General features: G+C 40.2%; 1 protein-coding gene across 4 annotated transcripts in view; it reads right to left on the bottom strand.

Annotated features, from left to right (window-relative positions):
• Nucleotides 1-27,170, bottom strand: part of HELZ (helicase with zinc finger) — a 116,880-nt gene that overhangs the window by 18,839 nt on the left and 70,871 nt on the right. For all 4 annotated transcript variants that reach the window (XM_081899512.1, XM_081899514.1, XM_081899513.1 and 1 more), the window contains 10 exons: nucleotides 25,370-25,515; nucleotides 23,002-23,149; nucleotides 22,134-22,317; nucleotides 20,599-20,827; nucleotides 18,172-18,376; nucleotides 13,208-13,259; nucleotides 11,965-12,167; nucleotides 6,995-7,202; nucleotides 3,223-3,299; nucleotides 1,055-1,625 (listed from right to left, as the gene is read on the bottom strand). In XM_081899512.1, coding sequence (XP_081755638.1) covers nucleotides 1,055-1,625; nucleotides 3,223-3,299; nucleotides 6,995-7,202; nucleotides 11,965-12,167; nucleotides 13,208-13,259; nucleotides 18,172-18,376; nucleotides 20,599-20,827; nucleotides 22,134-22,317; nucleotides 23,002-23,149; nucleotides 25,370-25,515 — 2,023 coding nt within the window. The remainder of the gene's footprint in view (nucleotides 1-1,054; nucleotides 1,626-3,222; nucleotides 3,300-6,994; nucleotides 7,203-11,964; nucleotides 12,168-13,207; nucleotides 13,260-18,171; nucleotides 18,377-20,598; nucleotides 20,828-22,133; nucleotides 22,318-23,001; nucleotides 23,150-25,369; nucleotides 25,516-27,170) is intronic.

The following is a 27,170-nucleotide window of genomic DNA, read 5'->3' as shown; positions in this document are numbered from 1 at the left end:
ATCTCTTTATTTTACAGTAATCTCTCACAGGGCCAGTTCAAAATGAGCATACTCTCTCCCACCCTTCCCTGGTGTATGTGTTAGCTTAAGCACTTTGACTGCAGTCTATTTTATTCATGGATTATTTAAAAGCAGTACATTTTTAAACCACTTGCTATATTTGAAATGTGGAAATGTGGTTTAATTAGTGGGTGGAGCAATAAATGTCAATTTCCCCTTTGCACAGTAGGCTAGATTCTACACACAGACACAAACCCCTCTCTAGCCTCCATCTAGGCAAGCAACAGGCATGAGCAGAGTAGAAGGACACATTTCAGACAGGCAAAGACACTCAAGGGGGATGGAGACCGGAACCAGCAGGAGGTGTGGCCTGGGGAGGTCCATATATAGAAGCTTGGCACATGAGGCCCAGGGCCTAAAGTTCTCTACCCATGATTTGAAGCATTTATAATCCACCTTTCCTCAGTGAGCTCAAGGGAGCTAGCACAGCAAGTTCAAACAATAACTCAACCATTTTAAAGAAGAGTAGGCTAATAATGATAACTACAACAAAGTACTCGAAAACTGTAGAACAGTTAAGATTTAAAAATACACCCACATACACACAAAGCTCATAAAAAATAGTGTAACCACAGCAACTGAAATCACTTGAGAATGAGAGCAACCATTTATGGCCCATTTGTGGCCAGTAGTGAGGGGATAAGGTCATTCTCCTTCAGGAATGCGTTCCAGGACCTGAGTGCAGCTGCTGATAAGGCCCCCTTGCCTTCCCATGGCTTTGCATCAATGTGCCTAGCACAACAGAAAAACACAATCAGGAGTTTCAAATGCAAACACCACAGAACTCTTCAAGCAAAGGCTCCGCAAGTATGGATGATTTTCCTTTCTTTTCCCCTCTGGACAGAAAGGGAGATAACTCAGTACTGAACGACACTGAAATTCACAGTGCTACCGAAAACAACAAATGAACCCCAAACCCAAACATAAGCATAGTTTTCAAGTTTAGAACAATTGTGTCCCGTTTGGGTCAATGAAAAGTGGCGGTTATACCTACCTAATTGCTCTCCTATAGGCATTCCTGGAGGATTCTCTTCAATGAAGTGGTTCAAGTGAGGCGGCAACATTGGGTTGTGCTGCGTAATGGGTCTCAGAGGGTTACTGACTTCTTGTAACAGAGATGGAGGGTGCTGCTCTGAAATCACAGTGTCTACACCAGGGGAGTGAGGTCTGTGTGGGACTGGGTTTTTAAAGAATGACTGGTTGGGGCCCGTTTGATAGGCTGGGGAAAGCTGTGAGGGTGTCTGCAGTGGCTGCTGATTTAAATGATTATGCTGTTGGGCTATCTGGTTCTGCTGTGGATCCATTTGGTTTTGCTGCTCAGACAAATGATTTTGCTGTTGACTCAAAGGGTTCTGCGGTTGTTGTAAAGGGTATGGCTGCCTTGGAATCTGGGGCAGGTGCTGGAAGTGGCGATTAGGAACAGCGTACTGAGCATGTGGAGGGGTGAGGTGAAGATTCAGCTGCCGGGGGTTAAGATTATCTTTGCGGTGAAATTTAGAATTAGGATAAGCAGCGCTGGGACGCAACTCCGGGCTTCTATTTTGGGAATTTGCTTCTAAGTCAACCTGGAGAAAATTACACAAATTACTTTGAGTTAAAAATCATTTAAGAAAACATAGCCAACAAAATCCCTGCAAGCTGTATGACTGTACCAAGCAAATTACTTTTAACACTTTAATTACTTTCACACTGAATTAGGCATGTGAAATCTAACGAAGGTGGGAAGAACAAGGTCGTAAGTGAAGAAAGAGCACCGTAAAACTTATATATTCTCTTCTTTATTGTGTAACTAAAACCACATTTCACTGATAATTCTACTTGACTTGAAACTGCCTACATGTATTTTGTGAATCTGAACATTTTTCTATGCTAATTTCTTTTTAATATATAGCTACTATGGTAATTATATGTTACAAAGACCAGCAGCAGTTGTGTCCTTCTAGTTTTAAACTATGGGCGGTATTCAGCTAACTTGTCCCACTAGCAGAATCCTTCACTGAAAAGTTTGCACTGAGTGAAGAATTGCCATAGCGCTATGTTGGATTCCTTCCCTAACATCCATATTTAACTTAGTTAAAGACAAACAACTGTCAGGTTCCATGCTTTTTACCTGTGCTTTTAGACAGACAAAAGCACCAAATATATAATCAAAAGGCAATTATTTATCTGCAAAGCTTAAACAATTTGCTTTAGGTCATCCCACTCAGTTAATGACTTTGTTCCTTGAAGTCTATTCTCCCACCATTTCCATCTGACAATATTCTTCTGGGGGCTGGGGAAGATGAGGCTTATTTGAATTACTCATACAAGTGTGAGTATTTACTTGCTCTATAAGTTGAAAGGTTAATTAAAATAATGAAATGTATTAGGTTGGATAGAGACCAACTATTCCACAAATGAATGGGCACTTTCTCTTTGAGGAAGTGAGTTGGATCCATCAGAGGCGCCTCGTGCTCAGGGCATTGGACTGTTCTAGAGGATTCCTCAAACTTTCAGAGCAAATTGGGAGCAGAGCTGCAGGAGCATTTGCCAATTACTTCTAAAATCAGTAAGTCTCGTGGTTGGGCAAGCACAAATATTTCGGACATGATTTAGTGTTTTGTCATTTAAAAAAATCAACACTAAGTAATAGGGTACTAAAAGAGATAAAAAAAATAACAGCACAGAAAAGTTAAAGAACTGCAAGTGTCAAAATTCTTGGTAACCTTTTTTTAATGCTAGCAAGTTCTAAAGAGTGGCCTACAAAACCTTTCTAGTCTGGACTCATTATATATCTGATGTAAATTCTGTAAGGCACGGAAGGCCAATTTTGTAATGGAGAGAATCCTGAAACATTCCACTTTTTCAAACATAGATCAGCCAGTTAAGTAGGCTGTATTATATAAAATACTGAAGTTCTCCTTAGAAAAAAGGAGTCACCTGCCCATTCTCCATGCAAGAATTCCTCTGTTGAATCAAAAGCCTTCCATGGATGGAAAGAACCTTACGGCCATCAAAAGCGAAGTCTACAGCCAACACATTACTGATTTGTTATCCCTAGCGTCCCACCTCTTCTATGTATTGATTCATCTGGGGTGACCTCCTTTCTCTCACTTCAAGTGTTATATGGGCTACTAGTCATTTCCCATAAGAAGACAAGAAAGAAAAATAAAGACCACACACCTGTTTGGCTTCCATGGGTTTCTTCTCAGGTGTCCGGATTTTATTGAGTTCAGGTCCAGCACTAGGTTCGTTTTTACCTAAATATATAAAATACTTACTTACCAAAAACAAAATTAAAGCATTTTCATAGCTCAGATGGGATGATACCCACCCATGGACGCATTAAGGAATGATGGTATTTTATCTTCTCTTGTTGCTGAAGCTGATAATCATTAAAGAACTCCGGTGTTTTATATTCTTCTCCTGCTGCTATTAATCATATACAGTATTTCATATTCCAGAACATAATTATCCTTACACAAATAGGGCACTTGTGTTTTATAAGACAACACATAGGTGACAATTCAGAAAAGCTAAGAAAGCTTTTGGGGTCATATGCTTGACCCATTTCAGTACATGAATCCCCGAAGGCCATCTGTGGTTTCATCCATATACACGTGGTTCCTGTTAATATCCCTAGCCACTACATAGTTGAGGATTTGAGAAACTAAAGAAAAGTTCAGGTCAGTGTTTTTCCCCATTTCTCCATGAGCTGGAACAGAGATGACTATCTCATTCTCCTAATTATATAGCAATTACTCATTAGCATAAGCCTCTGGCTCTTGTAACTTTAATACAGAGAGATAGGAAAGACAAAATGTTTTCACATTCTCTTACTGCTTGAAGATTTCCATGCTTTGTAAGATCATATTAAGAAAACAGATTAATTTCTTAGCATGGTTTGAAATTAGGAGGCTGGAATTCTAGTTGTTTGTAGATTTAGGAGCAAAAAATATTATTAGTATGAGTTGTTCAAGATGAGTTTTTGTAGATGCTTTCCCTTTAAAATCTTTTTGATTTTAAGATTTTCAGAAATCCTTTTATCAGTGAGCAAACAAAGCTGTACTTTCCTGCCCTCTCCCTGCCAGGCAATACTCTAAACATACCCTGTATGCCGTGATAAATTGGTCAATTGCCTGCCCTAGACAGAGCTGAAATCCCTCTGAAAAGGAAGGTCCTGAATCTGGGGGTACTTCTAGATTCTAGATTATTACTGGAGGCAGAGGCCACAGCAGCCAGAAGTGTGTTTTATCAACTTCAGCTGCAGCCCAGGATATGCCAACTAGAGAGGTCCATGCATTAGTGAATTCATGAAAGTGCACAACTGCAGCTCCTTTCTCTTTAAGAAAATCTGCTGCAAGATGTTCATAAGTACAATTTGGAATCAGGCAAAGGACTCATCTAGGCAGCATCCTGTTCTCACAGTGGCCAAGGAGATGCATATTCGAAGGCTGCAAGCAGGACCTGAGTGCAACAGCGCCTTCACTTCTGAAACCTTTAACTCTTTTAAACTAGCTGCTTACCTTTTATTCAGGACTTCAAACATTATTTTTAAAAGTTCACAATGCTAAGTTTCATCTGCAGGAAAAGCTAGCCTTGATGTTTAATTGCTCGTTCTTTGGTGCTTGGTGATATATTGAGTAAATAAAGAATTAAATCTGACTTGTGTGAAAATAGAGGCCTCTTGTGCTTCTTAAATTATAATAAATTGGTAGTATTTAGCACCTTTCACAGACAAAGACAAATCAGAGTTCAGGGACAGACATTTTCTTCAGAGAGACAGAAGATTGTGTTCAGTGAATTTCACAATATTTCCTTTATCCTCCCCCAGCTACAATATCAAAAGTTCAGGAAATTTAACTTCCCCATTCAAATGTATTTTTCCAGTGTATTCTGCCATCTTCCACTATGGAGATTACTATGGAAGAAATTAAGGATGGCACGTCATATTTGCTTCTGGAATTATCCTTGCTTTCATGAATCTAAATTAAGTTTCTTCTCTTGACTATATCCATGAACTAGTTAGTGTCCAATTAACTTTTGAATAACATCTTTGCCAGGCATAGCACTGTGACAGCTCATATGTCTACGATATTGGGGAATACAGGAAGCTTTTCAGTTATGCACCTCAGTACCCTGAGCTCTCAACACATGGATAACTCTGCTTTTCAGAGATTTAATGAGGCAGATTTTTGAACTGCATAGCTTTAAGGGAAGTCATCCTAACAGCACAAATGGAATCAGAGCAATTTCGATTTCGATACAGCGCTCAGTCCTTCAGCATTAAAAAGCTGTCTTGCTCTGAAATAGATTTTATGCTAATGATATTATGGAGTTTTGTGCTTATTGTTTCATAATGGATATGTCAGATTTGTTTTTCCAGTCTGAGCCAAAGCCCACATTTTGGAAGGCAATGGAGCTACCAACACGGGCACGGCAAGCGCTATTTGTCATTTTTATTTAGAAGTGGTTGCTTTATGCAATTTTCATAATAATGTATCTACTGTAATCCAGTGGCGCTGGTGTGTACATGGCACCTCTGATGCCCCAACAAATGGCTGATGCACACATGCGGGGATCAGGGAACATTATGCAACAACAACAGAGAATCCCACTGCTCATGTAGTTTATTTTCCAGCTCACAGAACAGGGCAGCAGCGCCTGTGCATGCAGACGTCTATGTGCACATCATAGACCCAGTGATCATTCATGGCCATTATCTGACATTTGGGGACATTTTTATACCATTGTCCTAAAAAAAAAAAGCCTCTGAAAAGATACTTAGGTTACAATTCTGAGAATGATATGCATTGCTAAATTAATTACTGCTCTAATGGTGCTGATGGATCCTGTCCGTAAGAAAAGATTAAGGAGTATATTGCAGCAGCTATACTTCTGCTGAAGGCCTGCTACAGGATTTCAGGGCTCACCCTGTATATCATGGGACACCTTCCTGCAACCATTTGCCGATTTTTCCTTTCCCTGTTGTATTGCAGGGGAACATAGAGCCACTAAATTTATTTCATGTTGCAGCTTGGAAAATAATAATAAAAAGATGATCCATCTCACACCACCTTGATGCTGATGAAAGAATACAGTGGTACCTTGGTTGTGGAACTTAATCTGTTCAAAAACCAAGGCGCAGCTTCCAATTGGCTGCAGGAGCTTCCTGCACTCAATCGGAAGCCGCAGAAGCCGCATTGGACATTCTGCTTCTGAAAAAGGTTCGCAAACCAGAACACTCACTTCCAGGTTTGCTGTGTTCGGGAGCCGTTTTATTTGGGAGCCAAGCCATTCGACAACCAAGCTACCACTGTAGTGTTATTTCTGGACAAAAGGATAGCAACTGCTTAAACTTGAACACGGGTGGGGAACCAGAGATGGTCCACTTCAGCCGACTCCCTGGGTTCCCTCCAGTAGGGAGCAGCTGACAGAGAAAAGGGCACTGACGTTGTACAAAGAATGTGAATGCTGCTTCCATCTCTGTGATAAAGACCATAGAAACACTGCTGGGTGAGGCCAAATGGCCACTAGTTGGCATCCTGTTCTCACAGTGGCCAATCAGATGCCTAGGGGAAACTCATAATCAGCATCTGAGCACAACAGCATTCTCCTCTCTGCTGTGATTTCCAGCAACTGGTATTCAGAAACATATTGCTTCTGACTGTGCTGGTAGAACATATCCATGGGGGTTAATGGCCACTGATAGCCTTATCCTTCATCAATTTGTCTAATCCCCCTTTAAAGCCTTCCACACTAATTCATTAGACAGCCATCCTCCCATAAACTATATGACACCGTATTATATGCCAGTCTTCATTGGAGTATATTTAAGCAAAGCTGAAAATTCCACGTCCCCCAGAATTAGCAAAGTATTTAAGAATGAAGTGTACCAAGGCGGAAGCACGTTGCCCCGCTTAAGAATTTGAAAAACAAAAAAACAAAAACTTACTGCTTCGATTTTGTTCAAGTTGCTCTTTATCTGAATGTTGAAGCTGCTGTTGCCCTATACTAACGGGTGAGTGGTGTCCAAGACCATAGGGTATAGGAGACCCACGTCCATGTGCTTGTAACATATTCACATTATATGCCATGGCTGCTTGATGAGTAATGATTCGAGGGTCAACTGCAAACCTACTCTGATATCCTGTCCATGGTACCTATGTGATAAATAAATATGAACAGTATTGTTTACATCTTTGTAAGCATGCAAACTTGGAAAAATATACAGTACCAGGGAAAACAGAGGATCCATTTAATCTCCCAAAATAACTAGCACAAACAAATTGGGGGGTGTACTTTCAAAAGTCATGTTTTTGAAATGGCAAACTCATTTGGTAACCTAATATAGTGGCACCTTGGTTCCCGAACAGCTTGGCTCCTGAACAAATCAGCTCCTGAACATCGCAAACCTGGAAGTAAGTGTTCCAGTTTGCAAACTTTTTTTGGAAGCCGAACGTCTGTTTCAGCTGTTGGCATTCTTTCCGGGGCCAATCAGCCAATCAGAAGCCGCACCTTGGTTTGCAAATGTTTTGGAAGTCAAACAGCCTTTCAGAACAGATTGAGTTCGGGAACCAATGTACCACTGCACAAGCAAGCATTCTTCAAATCAACAAACCTCAATAGTGAATGAGTGGCAAGTCTAGAGGCCCTGACCTACCTCAGTTACCTCCGAGGGCATTTACCCCAGCCTGGTTGCCACTCACGTTTACAAGGCTGCACCCACTTCTTCCAATATGGCAGGACTGCTCCCTCATTGGCAGCTTCCCAGCCTCTCAAAACTGTTGATCCTGGTCTGGTTGTTTCTCTGGGAGATGTATCCTTGGTTCACTGGCTCTCACTGCCCTTGCTAATAAGGTAAAGGTAAAGGGACCCCTGACTGTTAGATCCAGTTGCGGACGACTCTGGGGTTGCGGTGCTCATCTCGCTTTACTGGCTGAGGGAGCAGGCGTACAGCTTCCAGGTCATGTGGCCAGCAGGACTAAGCCGCTTCTGGCAAACCAGAGCAGCGCACGGAAACACCGTTTATCTTCCCGCCAGTATTTATCTACTTGCACTTTGACGTGCTTTGGAACTGCTAGGTAGGCAGCAGCAGGGAGCTCACCCCGTCGCAGGGATTTGAACTGCTGACCTTCTGATCAACAAGCCCTAGGCTCTGTGGTTTAGACCACAGCACCACCTGCATCCCACCCTTGCTACTAAAGGTACCTCAATATTGAGTCAGACCACTGGGCCCATCTAACTCAGTCTTCACTGACCAGCAGTGGCTCTCCAGGGTTTCTGGAAGAGTTCTCTCCCAGCCGTACTTGGAGATGCCAGGGATTGAAGTTGGAGTTTCCAGTGTGCAAATCATGCACTCTGCCACCAACCTGTGCAGCCCTTCCCTTCCTACACATCCGAGCAACCTTAAGGGAGATTTTTATACCACTGTGTGCCATTTGGCGCTGCTGTTTTACTTCTTGCTAGGTCAGTCATAACCCAAGTAGCACAGCCCCTAACAGAATCCAAATTACAGTTTTATTTACCGTATTTTTTGCCCCAGAGGGCGCACCGGCCCATAGGGCAAACCTAGTTTTTTGGGGGGGAAATAAAGAAAAAAAATTTCACCCCCCAGGCGCGGGGCTGGGGGGGGGAGCCAGACTGCTATCCGCAAGCCTAGGGAGCCCGGCGGGAAGTCGCACCAGTCTCCCCAGGCTTGCAGATATCTGCCCGAAGTCGCGCAGCTCTCAGCAAGCCATGGGAGAGCTGCGCGACTTCGTGCCGGGCTCCCACGGCTTGCGGGTAGCTTCCTGAAGCCTGGAGAGCGAGAGGGGTCGGTGCGCACTGACCCCTCTCGCTCTCCAGGCTTCAGCAAAAGCCTGCATTTGCCCCATAGGACGCACACACATTTCCCCTTCATTTTTGGAGGGGGAAAAGTGTGTCCTATAGGGCGAAAAATACGGTAATTGATTGAAATAATTTTAACCCACACTTCAGTCAAACAAAGGCTCTTGGAGCAGGTTGCCGATCAACAAAAGCAAGGCATTCCCTGCTCTCAGGCTTACAGTAAAAAAGGTGAAGTTGTCCACTTCTGAACCAGATGATGTGTGAGCTGATATATATGGCAGTGAAGTAGTACAGCTGTAAACAATCTGGTTAGTATATAGGAAAGCCAGGATTTGGAACTCATGCTCTCTCTTCCCGCAGGCTAAAATGGGTTTCAGATCTTGGTTTAAGGATACTTTTAGTCAGTGCTTTTTTTCTGGGGGGACGCATGGGGATGCATACCCCTAAAGGTTTTGTGAATCTAAGTTTGGCCTCATTGAGGGGCAGTATTTCAATATGAGTAGGAAAATGAGAGTACCCCAAAACATTTTTTTAAAGGGAAAAAAAGCACAGCTTTTAGTTAGCCTTGACTTTGGTTCATATTGTTGGAGAAGAGCAACTATACCAGTGGGCTGGGTTACATACCAGAGGGTAGCTTACTGTCTTTTAACCATGGTTAACAAACCAACAGCATTACATCTACATTGGCCCCTAATGATAATAGACAACAACTTTCATTGAAGATTTGCTTTAAAATATTCTTTCAATCTTATTAAACGGTTGTTTGAAAATCTTTTGAAACCTTCACAGATGGACTTTAGCCTTAAATCATCTGTTCCTTAAAATTAAAATCAGTAGAACCACAAATAATTGTGACTATATTTCTTTGTGTGATATTTCGCCAAGTATAAAGACACAGGTAGTAATAATGTATAAGCCTATCCACCTAACAGCCTTTTAACATTGCATTTAAATAAAATACAAATATTTGATTATTTTTGTTTGATATTAATAGAAAGCAAGACTGCATTACAAAGATGCAGCTGCTAAGCTTCATATTTCATTTAACTGTAACCATTAAATGCTGCCTTCTGGTAACCTAGTTAGGGGGGGAAAACAGTGTCTAAAATGAATGGAAGCCAATGGTCTTGCTATGTTAAAGAAAAATGGTACCAGATGGACTGAGCAGGAATATCTCCAAATAGAAGTTCATAGCAAGTCCCAAAATAGAAGTCATGAACAGGATTTCACCAACAGCCATCAAATGGAGTGTGCATTTTATACAAACAGAGCAATCTTGATTTACTTATCCTTGCTGAGTTTAGCATTTTGAAAAACGCGAGTGTCAGACCGCTCCCTATGCGGGCATGGGGGCACCAAAGCAAGGGAAGAAACAGGAAAATATTATAGGTGCTTGGCCCCAAGTATACAGATGGAACAGGAACAGAAATGTTTAAGGCATGCCCTTCATATGTTTTGTAATACAACAACGTCCATCACACCAGCCAGTTCAGGGATCAACGGTGGCAAAACTGAGTGCCGTTGATTCAATCAACACACACAGAACTAATTCAGATGGCTGACCTGCCAATAGTGACACTCCAGGGTTCTGTTCAGTTCCTGTTTTTAAGTGACCCCCGAGACTTAACTGCGGGTTGAAAAGCAGTTATTCTTTGGCTTATGCATTCCTCCCAATTTTGTCAAGCATACATCAAAGTTTTGAAGTTGACAGCACCGTGGGCATAGTCCATATTACACCATACCCTAGTCTTGTTCAAATGCAAGAGTGTAGAAGAGGAGGCTGGAGTGGGGGGTTTATATGCGAGCCTAAAGCCTGCTTCAAATATATTCTGTATGGCAGCGTTGCATCTGCAATAGCTCAGAAAAGGATAATAGGTTTCTATTTCTCAAGTAAAGAAGTAGAAAGAAACCCCAGGGACAGACCTATGTATATCCAAATATTCTATCACATCCCTAGGAGGCAAATTGGGCGCCCATTTGATGCCATTTTTCGACTCCTGAAACAGTGCAGGGAAGGGGTTGACCATGGCAGGGGCTTCTGTTTTCTCTTCCTCTAAAAGCTGCTGTCTCTGCCACTGGCTCCCAGAGGGCTGATGAGAAAGTCTCAGAACAAAAAGTTAACATGGCTCTGTTTTCGTTAACAAAAAATATTATAAAGGATCATCTAGTCTGAACCATGGGTAGGCAAACTAAGGCCTGGGGGCCGGATCTGGCCCAATCACCTTCTCAATCCAGCCCGCGGACGGTCCTGGAATCAGCATGTTTTTACATGAGTAGAATGTGTCCTTTTATTTAAAATGCATCTCTGGGTTATTTGTGGGGCCTGCCTGGTGTTTTTACATGAGTGGAATGTGTGCTTTTCTTTAAAGTGCATCTCTGGGTTATTGGTGGGGCATAGGAATTCATTCATTTCCCCCCCCCCAAAAAAAAAAAAAATAGTCTGGCCCCCCACAAGGTCTGAGGGACAGTGGACTGGCCCCCTGCTGAAAAGTTTGCTGACCCCTGGTCTGAACAGAATGAGCTCCTAAAAGTTAAAGTTACTGATATATCAAAACAAGATATATCAAAATTGATACAGTGGTACCTCGAGTTACATACGCTTCAGGTTACAGACTCTGCTAACCCAGAAATAGTGCTTCAGTTTAAGAACTTTGCTTCAGGGTGAGAACAGAAATCGTGCTCCGGCGGCGCAGCAGCAGCAGGAGGCCCCATAGGCTAAAGTGGTCCTTCAGGTTAAGAACAGTTTCAGGTTAAGTATGGACCTCCGGAACGAATTAAGTACTTAACCCGAGGTACCACTGTATATCAAAAGTTACTGATATATCAAAACAAAGTAAAATTTACTGGTTAAACAATTGGCCTTAGAAGGGTTTTGCTATGAGCACAGCCCTGAGCAGGAAACCTGACAGCTCTGTTTGCAGCTTGTAACCTCATTGTGCCTTGGGCACTACCTAAGTAGTTCTAACTTTGAAGAATGTGGTGGTTAATTAACACTTTCTATGAATATATATGTGCACTGTAATATTTCCCCCAAAAACCCCGAACAAGCATTTTCAAATTGAAGAGGATGTCATCAACATGAAAGGGTATACTTACGGGCAAAGGCACAGGCATGAGCATATTTCCTCCATAAACAGCAGGTACATAAAGAATGCTTGTCCCCGTGTGAGGATCTATCCTTTGAACTGGACTAGGAGATTTCCCAAGGTTGGGATGAGGCCCAGAGGGAGGGGGAGGAGGGGGAGGAGGAGTATAGGCTCTGATAGGATTTCCAATTAAAACAGAAGGATTGGGCTGAACTGGAAAATAAACAAAAAAAAAATCCAACATGAATGTGAAGGTTAAGGACTGTCAATACTTTCCCCAATACTTTGTCAATATTTGCCCAATACTTTGTAGGAAAATTAGGTTCCTGTTGAAAATATAGCTAGCATTTCAGCGAGGTCTTTATTTTCTCTACAGAGTTTATAGAATTATTTCAACTATTATGTGGACTTTAATAATCAAGCTAGATTTGAAACCCTGTTTTTTCCATCAAAGCCTTCTGGTCTTCTATTGTCATATTCTTTGATAGTATTTTCATTTTCTGCTGGTTAATCTTAAAACCTGCTAATATACCAAGCTCTTTTCTATCTCTTTTTTCTTCTCTCTCTCTCTTTCCTTTTCATCATGTTTTTATCTAACTTAAATTAATGTCAGACAAAAAAGATATCTGAGATTAAGTTTTGTATTTCTTTTTATAAAGTCTAATAAAAATTATTATTAATGATGATGGTAATAATAATAAAGATAACTGGGCCACGCTAGTAACCACCAGGTTTAAACAAGGTCATAAATCAATATGCTTGACATAAACACTAAAACACACCGATAGCCTATTCAGATTTATCCTTCCTCACTAGAAGGATCTCTGAGAAAGACAGAAAGGGTCTTGATCCCACTCATTCCCCACTCCTCCCTCTGTAAACACATTGCAAGAGGAAACAAATTGAGGGATTCCTCTATTATCTGTGTTCTGGATCTCCACCAATCCTGGGAAATTAAAATTCCTTCAGTTTTCTTTCTGAGAATCAGGGAAGACGCCTCAAATGCTATGGGATATTTCATCTGGTCACTAATTCCTTATCCTCACAGGGAGGCAGGGAGTATGGAAGCACAACACTTCCTTATGACAATCCATGGGGAACATTCCAAACAGGTCCATAGATCCTTATTCTGAGATCCCTCCTTCTAACCACCCAACTAACCATCCCTCCCTCTAACCACCCACTGAGGAAATAAGCAGATCTGAAACCAATCAGCAATGATCCCCACCAACAATAGTTCACCAGGTGCTTACCAATTCCATCACTTTGAAAATGGTCGTTCTGATTATGGTGGTGGCCTTTCACCTTAAAAAAAAATAGCGATAAAGTCATTCTAGCTATATAGCTTAGTATAAAATGAGTTGTAAAGATTGTATCCAGTTGTATCTCCCTGCTTATGGAGAGTTGTGGACTTGAGATATCAATATTAATTTCTATAAAGCACACAGAGGCTCAATAAGTGATAGAAGCTATACGTATTACACAAAAATGAAAGAATAAAAATGAAATAGGTCACAAGCTTGCAACTGAGAAATTGACATTTTCTAAATAAACTAGAAACTAGTGTGATAAATTAGAAAATTTAGCCTTTTGAATGCACAAGTGATTAAGCGAACTCGAAGGTGAAACTAGTATATCATGAAACATTTAGTTCTGCTTCAGTAAGAACTAGGTAACTATAACACTAGACAAGAAATAATACTGACTTGGGCTTTCCTCCAAAGTGAATTAATTAGATTTTATTAATTAAATGAGATAATTATATTATTCAGGAAGAACCTCAAAAGACAAAACTTCTGACAAAACTTCAAAAGTTCTGATAAATATTTAGACTCTACCCAATGCTAAGGGGTCAAGATTAGAGATAACTGTACAAAATTTTATTTATTGTCCTTATATGTTGCAATTTGGTTCAAGTTCCTGCTATGCCACAATGCTTGTTGGGTGATCTCAGTCAGACACTATATTTTAACCTAACATTTCATAGGACTGTGGGGTGCCCTGAGGATTATACAAAAATATCATAAATATATAAGTAAATCCATACAAACTCATGCAATCATTTTAGAAACTGAAGAGAAAATTCCATGTGCTCAATTTAATATCTCAGAGACAACAGAGAGCACAGCCAGCCCAATCTCTCAGGTAATACATGAAAGAACAATAACACGTATCTAACTGTTGTAAAATATTCTCCCTATTATATGAGCAGACATATCTACTATTATTCACTTTCTGGGCATATTTACACACTACAGCTGAATATGTGCAGATGGCAAGACAAACCAATGGCCAAATAGTATAATCTAGGGTGCCAATGTCAGAGGCTGCTCAAACATAGAAGTCAGAGATCATGATGCAACTAACCTCAGATCCATAGCCATCTTCTAAATAAGCAATATATCTGCTGTTCATAGATAATAGTGTAGAAGATACTGACGCCTGCTTATCAATATGTGGCCAAGCATCAAATGTGAAAACTCACTGATGCTTAAGAACATGAACTTCCCAGGGAAAAGGCAAGTTCTATCCAATTTTGCAGCAATCTGAACAAATTAATCAGTACTCTGTCTATAGACAGGTGAACTACAAATAAAACGGATTAAGAAAAAATTATAAACCGTTTCACTACCTATTAAACAAAGATAATGGTTTGTTAGTGTTCAGAAACTAAGAAAGCAAACGATATTTTCAAAGACCAGACACTAAAACATTATTTAATCTAGTATTGTGATTTCTTTACACATGTATGGTTTACTTAACAACTTTTTCCATAAGAGAGACTTTGACATTTGTTTTGCCACGTTTATCACAGTCACTTTAAAATAGCTTTATTTCCAAATGTAAACAGCAAGTCTGTGAACAAATGGATTTGAAAGCCTGTCTTGTTTCATTGTTTTATCTGCATCTAGCACTGCACCACCTGGTGATTTTTTTTAATGCAGTTTTGCTCTTCAAAATAGCCTTGCAGAGTTCTATGCCTGTGGTCTCGCAGCGATTTCTGGATCAAATAGACTTATTTTAAAAGTGAGTAAAAGTGTTTTTATTTTTAACCCACCATGCTCTGACTTTTAGCTACATTCAGCTTGATTCTTTCTGACTTGCTGACTGCAGCTACAAAGAAGGGCGTTTTGGGATAAATTATTCTACAATTCATATTACAAATATTTCACTGTGTTTAGATTTGCTACACATTTATAAGTAGGTCACTACTACCTGGGCTAAGGTAGTCTCTTTTGATTGTAGATTACTACCTGGCACACGTCTTTCACTCTTCTTTGGTACCTGAGTGCAGCAACATTTAAAGTAGGGTTTTTGCAAACTTGGGTCTCCAGCTATTTTTGGACTACAATTCCCATCATCCCTGACCACTGGTCCTGCTAGTTAGGGATGATAGCAACTATAGTCCAACAACAGCTGGAGAACCAAGTTTGGAAAACCCTGGTTTAAAGCATTGGCTTGCCTTTCCAGGAATTAGAACACTAATTAAAACTAAAGCCCTACTCTGACTCTTATGGTAGTAACACCCTGGCAGGTTATCTGGTTAATGTAGGATTGGAGATTTATATATAAGACTGGACACCACAAGATGGTTTCTAGACTACAGTGGTACCTCAGGTTACATACGTTTCAGGTTACAGACTCCCCTAACCCAGAAATAGTGCTTCAGGTTAAGAACTTTGCTTCAGGATGAGAACAGAAATTGGGCTCCGCCGGCGCGGCAGCAGCAGGAGGCCCCATTAGCTAAAGTGGTGCTTCAGGTTAAGAACAGTTTCAGGTTAAGTACGGACCTCCAGAACGAATTAAGTACGGTACTTAACCTGAGGTACCTTCCATTTAAACACAGACTTATTCTTTCACTACTCTGGCTCCAAGCTTTTCTTCTTGTTTCTTCAAATCTAAAATATATTACAGTATACAGTAACAGCATGGCTTTTACACAAACCCAGAAGGCTAGTTAACAGACTTAATCAACCTACTGAAAGTTTCCCACTTGTAACACAAGTCTAGATATGGGAAGGGGCATTCATGGGTATAGGAGAACTAAACCATGCATCTTGCCAATCCTATTAATACCCCTGCCCTGCATTCTCTGTTATTGCAGAAAATATTTTTGTGTAGATAACATCCAAGTTTGGCTCTCAGATTCTATGTTAAAATTCAGGTATACTAGCAACTTGAAAGTTTATCATTTAGCATGTACTTTTCGTGTACTGTTTCTCTGTCAACGAGAAAAGAAAGAAAATAGGTCTGTGGGAAGATTGTAGGTTTCAGCAGCTAATTTCATGACTAACTGTACCCTTTAAAATAATTTTCTTTGTGTCTCAGAAAACCAGTTTTTATTATGTTACAATGCATGTCAGAAATATTATGAGATTCTATCTTCTAATTAAAAACTAACATGACAAAGTTCCAACTTGTACACCTTACTGAAACTTCTGCAGAAATGGAAATTGTATTAATATGGACCTTGAAAATGAAGAGCAATTTTGGACATGCAGTTTCCTAAAAGACTGACATTTCAAAGCATTATAAATAGGTTTTAAAAGCTTCATTATATTACAGAAAATAATGAATTTTGATAAATGAGTATTTCTAAATATAATAACTCTTTTTGAAAGGTTCACAAAAGATATTCCTTTCTGCACTATCAAATAAAATCTAAAAAATGTAAATGAAAAACAGTATGAATTTGAAGTTTTCATGTAGATGTTAACTTGTGACAAAAACATAACATTTTGAGAAGCCTTCTTGTAAAATGGGATTGTTTTCCAAGGATCTAATACAACTCGTTTTAATTATGCCAGCAAACATGGTCAAGTAATAAATCTTATTAATACCCTTGACAACTAAATACAGTATAGAATATAATATTATTCTTCATAAACACACGGAAGGGCAATTGTATGGTTTTCACAATTCCTGCCACTATGAATTCTCATAGGAGCATTTTATTGTTACAGCCTTTTAGATAAATATGTTTGGCTTCCTGAAGAACACTATACCAGTGCAATAATGAGTAAATGGTAAGTGAATTCTGCACTGTAACAGTTTTCTAGGCTGCAAGTAACCATTGTTATTAGTATCATCTCCTGCAAAGTGCAAAGTACTGAATTATACTTTTCACATCAATTCTAACAGCTTTTGGCTGACCTATTGCCCATACATTTTAGATAGCTGCTTTATATCTGGAGCAAAAAACTATTATGTAGTAACAACTTTATTTTAACACACAGGGTGTGTATGTGATGTTAAGGGAGAGGCAGTACCGAGAAGAGGCAGGAACGAAGATTTGGAGATATGCTTCAGAGGTCCAGAATGTGGGGAGCCCGAAAAAAGTAATAATTACAATTTGGAATTCAATTTTGTGGTTTTTTAAATTTTAGTTTATTGTTTTTAATAAGATTATGATGCAGATATGTTGATTGGGCTTTTTTATTGGAAAATCAATAAAAATGATTTTTTTAAAAAAAGGGGGGAGGGGTAGTACCTCTTGTGGGGGAGGCTCCTAGAAGCTGTCAGCATGCAACAGCAGCCACCCCCGGGAAAGGCTTCGACTGGCTGGCTAAACCAAGTGAGGGTAGCCGATGGGTCTCAAACCCTTGCATGTAAAAACAGGCTCTGGCGGAATGAGCCATTAAGACCAATAGTGGGTCCAATGGTCAAGAAGGTGGTTTCAATGGTCAAGAAGGGAAAGTAGCCCATCTAGGAAAAGGAATACTCTGATCCTAAACCTCCACTGCCTTGTGAGATATCTTTGGAAGAATAAAAGGCTAAGGAGTGGACCCTACACAAAGGAGAGTAGAGTCCCTTGTACATCTCTTTCCAGCAACTCCGGCAGCCAAACTGGTGTCAAACCTATTGCTCTGGTTTCCTTGGAACCACATCAGTAAGGCTTTGTCATCCGTGCAGCCCAGGAGCTCCATACACAATGCTCAGGCTTCTGCCCCGGGGAGGTCAGTCAAGTGCTGTTAATACAGCAGTTTTGACTTCATCCCTCGAGGCGCACTACCTTGCCACTCAACACAGGTACATACCAACAATTTTAACACACCCGGTCATATTAGGAACTCCTTAGCCCAGTATCATTTCTACTCTTTGTTCACATAGGGAAACAGAACTACCAGTTTTGCCCATGCAGCCATACAACTTCTCAAGAGGTACCCCTATTGAGCCTTGCAAGCTCTTAATAGCTTTCTTCCAGGTAAAACTTTACCTTTGGTGGTGACTGTTGTGGTTTGTTAGCGTGTGATGAATGCTGCTGTCGCAACGCCCGTGGAATAAATTCAGGAGCCAGCGGATTCAATACATAGGTTTTCTTTAACTCCAAAGCTTCCAGCTGAGCCTTGATCTGATCAAATGTGATACCATGAAGACTTTCATTTTCATGACAAAGGGCAATAAACCTTTCCCAAAATTTCCTAAAGAAGCCAAAAGAAAAAGAATACCTAAGTTGCTTGTTTGCTATATACAAATTTTACAAATTAAGCCTTGAACCCAGTACACTGCTATGCTTCCATTAGTCACTTTGAATCCAGTACTATTTGATTATGAGACAACCTAGTATTGCATGCTTCTAAAATAATAAACATTATTTTACTGACAGCGTTTCTCAAAACATTTTATGTCACAGAAGACTTAGTGCCGGAACTCCTATAAGGTTTTTGCCTTTGCTAGTAGACTTCAGAAATTGCACACTTGTACTAGGACTGTAACAACTGAAACATGCTCCTTATCTTAAAAGAAACAAGTGCCAAACAGACCCATCTAAGTTGTTTTTAGCATTTTTAAAAAGTCCTTTCCTTTATAATCCTGTTTAACTTAATGAAAAGTATGCCTGAATCCTCCAGCAGTACTTTTCAACAGGATGTTATCCACAACTGACAGAAAGAAAAGAGAGGCATGCTTAATTTTTTTTTTTTTTTGTGATGGAGAAATAATCTAAAACTGAGGTTCACTTAAATATATATGCTTTTTAAAATATGCAACCCATCTAAATGACATTATTTTGGTAAAAATGACATAATTTGAATAGAATCTGCTTATGATAGATGGACAAAGTAGGTAAACATAAAGCCTCTATTTCATGACGCCACTGTGCATATGTATTCGGTATGAAATGAAAGCACATTCCCAGTTTTTACCCTACAATGAAGATCTCATGCGAGGAAAGAGAGATTACTGAATTCTCTTCCATTTGTGTTTTCCCAGTAAATTCTCACTGACCACACTTTATCCCTTCAATGGAGGCCACAGTTTTCTAATGATGATAATTTAAATTTCTGCCACAAACAAACCCTTAGGCTAGTGTATAAAAGATTTAAAAATGTAAATATATATATTAAGAAACTGTAAGTATCTGCAAGCATATTTTTGCTTCCGTGAGACCAAGAAAAAGATCTATGGTTCCCCTTGCTCTCACATACAAATCTCCCATACTCTATCGCTCATGTTCTTCCCCTCACAAAGGAGAAACAGCTGGTGATTAACCCAGTCCTGCTCTTGGTTCTTACTCAAATGTCACAGCTCTGAAACAGTAAGCTGAGGTATGCATGAGCCTTTTTCTCACACACGGAGCCCAGCACCTCATACAAGGGAGAAGCTGCAAGACTCCACTTGTGAGCAAATGCCTCATGTGTATCTCAAGATACAATCTTCTGAACTGGGCCATTCAGTTTGGGAGGGGAGGGGAGAGAATGCGGAGGTAGTCAGTGTACAGATTAATCTTTTCAAATGTTGTGCACATACCCTTGCCTATGATTTGTTAGTTTGTGAAACTGTTACTAAAGAGTAAAATCCCTGCTACTTTCTCCCGGCGTGCTCCTGTCCCTAAGAGAGGAGAGATGAACCTGCAAGCCATTACTTCGTTTGCAGGCTCCATCCTAGGCACTGGACTTCACCCTTTGGGGACAAAACACCACCATATAGCTTCCTGGTTGCCATGAATGAACAGAACCAAAAGTATTTCAGTTGCTCTGATGTCATTTGGGCTCTTTTGCTACTGTTCTGGCTTATGGAAATCAGAAAGTAAAAAGATGGGGTTTAACTCAGTCTAGCTCTGCAGATTATCAACTAGGGTGTAGTATTACAAAGGTATGCCCCTTTGTTTTTTTAGGCCAGATTGGGAAATTATAGTTATTAAGCTTTGGAACACGGCAGGTTCAAACTATTTTACCTCCACCTGAAGTCTGAAGCTGTACAGTTCAGGAAGAGCTTCATGATGTGTATTATCTATAATGTGTATAGATCAGTTCTGCCTTTCACTTACTGCTGCTAACTAAATTTATCAGCAAAACGCTGCTGACTTAGATCTCATTGCCAGGAATCTATGTACAGTATTAGGCCCAGATTGCGCTGTTGGAGCATATACACTGGTAGAAGAGATGGCAATCCCTTAGGTATTAATGATAGGACCTAAACTACAAGCCAGGAGAGATAGAGGGTCAAGGATGCTGCTTACTCTAAGCCTCAAAATATCTGAGTAGGTTTGGAAAGTCAGCAAAAACCAGCCTAGTGGGGAACAGCACACATATAAGCATGGCAATGGATTTATTAACTACAGGCCAACTGTCCATTACCAAATACACAGTAAAGTTTTCATCGGTCCTATTCACTGTTTGTTCACACCCCACATTTGGTGTACCTGCATCTTCCAATGGAACACAGAGCAATAGGGTCTCCCACCACAGCTACTAGGGACTGCGCTCTTGTTATGGCTGTGTTGAGAAGTTTGTAATTGGACAAAAAACCATAATCCAAGTCTTCAGTTGAATCTTCCAATAAATGCTCCTTCCGTTTTATTGGTGTTTGCTTGTGTTTGCATGTGTGCCGTGTTCGTACCGTGCTGAGAAACAACACTCGAAACTGCTTTCCTGAAGAAGAGGGAAAAGTCTGAGATAATTTTAGCCAATTTCTTTGCTGGACATACAACCATGTAATTCTGGCAATTGGATGATTAGTGCTCAACTAAAAGGCTTTGTACTAAAAAAAAGAAAGAGAGTTTAAACGATCTGAAAATGCATTAGAAATAGCCAGAATCGTTTACAGGTCAAAGTCTTAATTTTTTACTCTAGCAGTAATTATGCTTGATCTTTTTTGGCTTTATACCCTTTATGTTTCACCAGTATTAAATGTGTGTGACATTAAGTTCACAGGTCTTTTTTTAAAAAAACATCCCCATTATTAATCTTAGCCATTAAGCCCCTCTAAGTTGGTAAAATACGGGCCATAATAGGGCAGTTAACAGTGATAATTTGGCTGCGGCTGTTAATTTCTACTGCCCATCAATTAATCTTCACAATAATTAGTTAGTCTGTGGAACTGCAAAGGAATATACTAATTTAGAGTTCAACCATAGGACTCCATATAGGAATACAGGGCTATGTCTGTGAATCCGTTTTCAGGAAAAGGCTAAAACTATTATGAAGCTGGAGCCCAAGCAATAACAGGGGTTGCTAATCTGTGGCCCCCAAATGTTGCTGAAATATAATCCCCCTCACTTGCAGCCACCATGGCCAATAGTCAGGGAAGGTGATATCTGGGTGGCCACATGTCAGTCACCCTGTTCTAGTATATTTTTTATTTATTAAAATATTTATAAGCCACCCACTCATAAAATACCATGTCAATGCACAACAATATATGCAGAATATGATGCATGCATGGAGCATCAGACATGTAGAGGATTCCAAATTTTCTTCTTTTAGCAGAGGAACAATATACACATTAAATGGGAATCTGTGTGTGTGTTTGTGTGTGCCCTTGTAGGGGAGAATAGAAAAGCCCTCTACAGATAGGACTGGGGAGCATGTCCCATGCAGTTACGCAAAAAAATGAGTTACTGATTTGGTATTCAGCGACAGGGAACTATCTGGCAATAAATTGTGAACCCTACTTAACACTGACACTATACAGCAGTTACAACTTGCAGACCTTGTTGGAATAGTACTTCCTATATATTTAGCTATGCGTTAACTGTAGCTACGATCTAAATTACCTAAATTCTTTTATTATCGCCAGGTACAAACATGAAGTAAAAGCTGCTTTATGTTCAACAGCTATTAGGGTTCCAACTTAAATAAAACCTCAGATAAAGTAATGTAAGCTGCTGACAACTTTGAGGTCATTTCAGATTCTCTGCCAAGTTCACAGATCCTTAGATATACAGGTGCTACTTACCCTGAACATTTAGCACTCTTTCAACACTGACATCAGACAATCTTTTTTTCCGAAGCTCTGCCCGAATTCTGAACACTTGATCAGCATATGGTGTTACAACACCTATGCTGCCGTCATCCAGTTTTCCCCAGGCTACAGGCCACTTTCTCCTCAGTTCTTCGACACGTTCTACAACTTCAAACACCTTGAAGGGGAGGGGGAAATCATGCTAAGTACTGGCTTTTTCTGGTCTGGTATAAATAATTTGGATAAAATCTAATACTGTACTTCAAAACAGCTTTTAACAGAAGCATATATATTTTCATGATCCTCCCCCATGATCTTAACACGATAGTTTGTAGGTGTCTCACCGCAATGATGGATACTGTATCCATAATTGCTTTACATAAGCTATTAGAAGGGCTCATGAAATTCGTAAGGAACCTAAGCTACTTAAAGCTAACAGTCACTTGTTGAATTAGATAATGCTAATGCCTATTTATGGATTTTTCATTTTTCACTACAGATTTGTTTTCATTCATACAGTACTTTGAAATGTGAAATAGCACACACCAAACGCTGCATATTAATGGGTCACAGGACACTGCAGGTGGCCTCTTTATGGGTCAATACAACTGTCTTTATTTCAAAATCACTGAAAGAACATTGCACAAATGTTCCGGGTAACAAAGCTGCACACATTTGTCACAGATTGTTTTTGTAACACGACACTACAGTAAGCACTCTCTATTTTTTGGGTCTTAGACTAAGACAAAGAACAAGTCATTCTTTACAAAAAAAAAAAAAACCACCACTTTCTGGAACAGATTAAGTGGAGTGAAAATTATGATTATCGAGAAAGCAATTAAAGGTGAAACCAAAGTGCTACCTCTGCATTGTTGTAAAAGGCAGTGCTGTTTTTTTCTTGTACATCTTCTCCTCGTGCCGTGAAGAAAGTCAGCGGGTAGAAATCCTTGTGCGCTGGCTGCTTTCCACTTGCCATCAATTTGCCCTCATAGAAAAGTTCAGATGTGTAACTGCAATGAAGTAAAACGTAAAGTAAAATATGGAATCTATGTGCTGCTTTAAAAACTCAACACCAAACAAATGGATAAATAAATAGAAGAAGGTTTACAATGAAAAACGGCTCCTTCCCAAGAATGTTATGGGGATGGCAAAAGAGGAGGGAGAAATGACCTATAGGTCGTTGTGCACTTCCATGCCTCTCCCACAAAAAGACTGAATGAGGCTGAAGAGGAGGCAGGCAAAGCTTATTTCCCAGTTTGCACTCCTTTTTCCCTGTCCCTGTGGGAAGAGAACTCTGTTCCTTCATTCTCCTGCCCCACGAAGCAGGGTGTTGTTCCTAAGTAGAAACCAAGCCATTTTGCAGAAACAGAAGCAAAGCATACAGTGTCACAGAAAGGGAACATCCTCATGTGCCTAAACTTCCTTTTCCTACCCTGGAAGATAAATGCAAAAACAAGAAGGTGGGGTTTCTGTAAAACTTGTTTCTGATCAGGGCTGCGGAGTGCCGACTTTTTAAAATAATCATTGGACAGATTAATTTAACTTCTACATATAAATTAGGGTGAACAATCTATTCCTATCCAGTGAGAATGTGTCTACTGTCTATGATACAATATTCAAACGTATTTTGAACACAGAGCACCTAAGACGAGAGTCTGATATATTACAAAGGGCAAGAGACAAAAGACACTGATAACTAAATTTGTATTAAAGGGTATTTAAAATGTACAGATTAATAAGGCATGATGTTTAAGATAAGAAAAATCGAACATGACGGGTGATGTGGAACACATGCGCATCTTTTTAGCTTTTAAGCACACCATGAATCTTGTGCAGAATTCTCTGGAGCTTTCCAGATTCTTTATGGCATTGCAACATCAAAATTAATTAATTATCATACGGCCCATTATGCTTGCTAAGAGCTTTGACCTCCCCCCACACACAACACACTCATTTAAAGACGTTTATAGTTGAATTGCCGAAGCATTTCTCTGCTCATATTTTTAACTGAGAAATAAATGTCTTTATCAATAAGGCCGTTAGAATTCACATAAATGGTGAAAGCAACTGCTTTACAGCGAGTAGCAGCCAGTGGGGCAGCACAGGTGCTGCTCACCTGCCTTTCGAACACTGAGCGTGGGGGAGAGGGGGAGCCAAGCACAGGGGATGAGGCGTGTTTTGAGTGTGGGGTGTGGGTAGCCCAATGGTACCCTTCTGTCACCACATCCAGACCAAACTTCACTCTGCATGTTCCCCCCCAAGAACCAATGGTGATGTTGGTGTTTGGAATGCCCGTGAGCATTGTCACACCACCTGTGCCACCCCACAAACTGCAACTCTTTTCTGTGTCACCCTATGCATGACTACTCATTGAACTTAACAAGGTTTACTTTGCGGTGGGCATAGGACCGCAGCCTCTTGTGCAGGCATCAGCAAACTTTTTCAGCAGGGGGCCAGTCCAATGTCCCTCAGACCTTGTGGGGGGCCGGACTATATTTTGAGGGGGGGGGATGAATGAATTCCTATGCCCCACAAATAACCCAGAGATGCATTTTAAATAAAAGGGCACATTCTACTCATGTAAAAACACGCTGATTCCCGGACTGCCCACAGGCTGGATTGAGAAGGCGACTGGGCCGGATCCAGCCCCCAGGCCTTAGTTTGCCTACCCATGCTCTTGTGTCTTCACTTTATCCATGGAACAAATAGAGCCCAAATAGTGGGTTATAAACATAGTCTCACTGATGCTTACACTCTCACTTTCACTTGTGAGTTGGATACACTCCAAACTGATTTGTCCAAAATCAACACATAAGTAATATAAAACAAAACCACATACTGTACAAGCCATTAATTTTATTTTTAATAAATCTCTTCCACACATCAAATGATTATCAGCCAACCAAGTCTGAACTTTTTTGGAAGCTTAGTGCATTTTCTTTAGCTGCATCAGCTAGACCGGTTTTTGTCAACTTTCTCAAAATTTGGCTGCTGCTTTGGTAGTACTAACCACAATTAAGGAAGCCCTGATAAGTCATTCTAAGCTTCACAAAATAATGTTCTTATGTTCATTTTAACATAAAAACTAGTGTTTTATTATAATGGAAGTTCTAGAAGAGTGTTTTCAATTTGAGACTGCAATGGCAAAGGACTTAAAAAAAAATGTTTTCTATTAGACACTTGCATCAGCCACGCAAAAAGTGTGATACAGTGAAAAAGTTCACACCTACTTGATGATAGCTTCATGGGAGCGATAGTTCTCACACAGCAAGATCCTGCAAGGAAATTCTGCAGGGTAGTGTTCATAGAGACGGTCAAGTAGCGAGACGTGAAGATTTCTCTCTCTGGCAAACTCACTGTAGACAAAAGGACTAAGCTGCATCAGAGAAAGAACGAAAAGAAAATGTTATTTATGAGCTTTATAACTGAATGATCGTCTCTGTGCACAACATGATCTCATGCTGTGTTGCAAAAGATCAGGGAAAAACTAACTGCAAATCCATAGAAATGGCATTAAGTGTCTTAAACTAAAGTGAAGAAACAACTAAGATGACACTTTATTCATAGCTTGCTCCCTGTACCCACAGGCAGCAAAATAACATGATTATCAACGTCTGCAGCTCTTGTAGCCCCAAAGCAAAGACCTGTCTCAGTCCAAATCTAAAAACCTGAGAATCGGGTGCTTGTATTTGGTTACTATATATATTTCATGACAAGACAAGGCAGCCCAGTCCTAAAGCTACAATAGGAACAAGCTGAGCACACACACACTCTTCCTTGTTTAAAACAACAACTGATTTCCTCATTTCCTGTGGCCAAGAGAGAAGTACTGGATAGATGAGGGCATGTTGGGGACTCCTATTTATAATCTAGCAGCACACCAGAGAGGGAACACTCTCTACCAGGTATGCCCCAAGGCTCAACACACAAAAGCCAGCCAGCGAAGCTGATTCATCCCACTGGGCCAACGCCAGTCTGTAGAAGGCCAGGCAGCCACTAGGATCATGCATCCACTAGCTTCCTGCCACAGATGAGGTTCTCTACCGAAGCCAACCTCACAACATAGCCTCATCCTATGCGACGGCATCGGGCTATTACTCTGACCCTTCTCTGTCTTTAATAATCATTTTCACCTTTCCAATTGCCCTCTTTTTCAGTTCCGATTCTGTTGCAATTTTTTATTCTACGTGTGATATGACTGCTCTTTCCCTCTGAAATATATTACTTTTATTGAAATTAAGCTAACCTTCTGCAGTTCTGTGATTCCTGCCTATTTTATTTTTCTTATAGTAGCTTAGCAATTTTGTCTCCCTCAAAGACCACACCATAGAATTTTATGCTTTTGTCCTTTTCACATGTGAGCTTTCGCATCTTCACATTATTTTTTTCATGTGGGATTTGTGCTCCATGCTTTCTTTCCTATTCATCTTTGCCTGATGATTGCCTATTTGCCACCGTTTCCTCTCTTTTTATTATTCACATGCACTTAACATCTCTTCTTTCTTCATTTCCTACTCTCAGAGTAATTTTAACATTTATGTTAATTCCACTTCTAATATAGCTATTTAGCATTCTGGTGGGGCTACCTTTTAATTCATCACTAGCGATCATACTCTGAATCTTGTTCTGAGTTACCACTTCATGCTTTTTTCGGTTATTGTTAAAAAAAGTGGTGGTAGTACTCATATATCGATAAATTGTAAAATCTGTTTCCCACACTCCCCTCTTCCCATACTTCCTCCCCACTTCTTTACTAAAATTGTAACAAACTTATAATAAGTTATTTGTAATTATTTAAGGTCCTCTTTTGAAACTGCAAAAAGGTCACAAGCAAAGTGTTCAATCACCATGAATGAGATACCTACGTACTTTGTCTTTCTTCCTAAATGAGGAGAGAAATATATTTATACAGTGGTACCTCTGGTTATGTACTTAATTCGTTCCAGAGGTCCATTCTTAACCTGAAACTGTTCTTAACCTGAAGCACCACTTTAGCTAATGGGGCTTCTGCTGCTGCTGCGCTGCCACCGC

This window comes from Podarcis melisellensis (genome assembly GCF_964234715.1).
Source record: "Podarcis melisellensis genome assembly, chromosome: 2".
Lineage (NCBI taxonomy): Eukaryota > Metazoa > Chordata > Lepidosauria > Squamata > Lacertidae > Podarcis > Podarcis melisellensis.
Note: the sequence above shows the minus strand (reverse complement) of the source record. Positions and strands in the feature narration are given on the sequence as shown.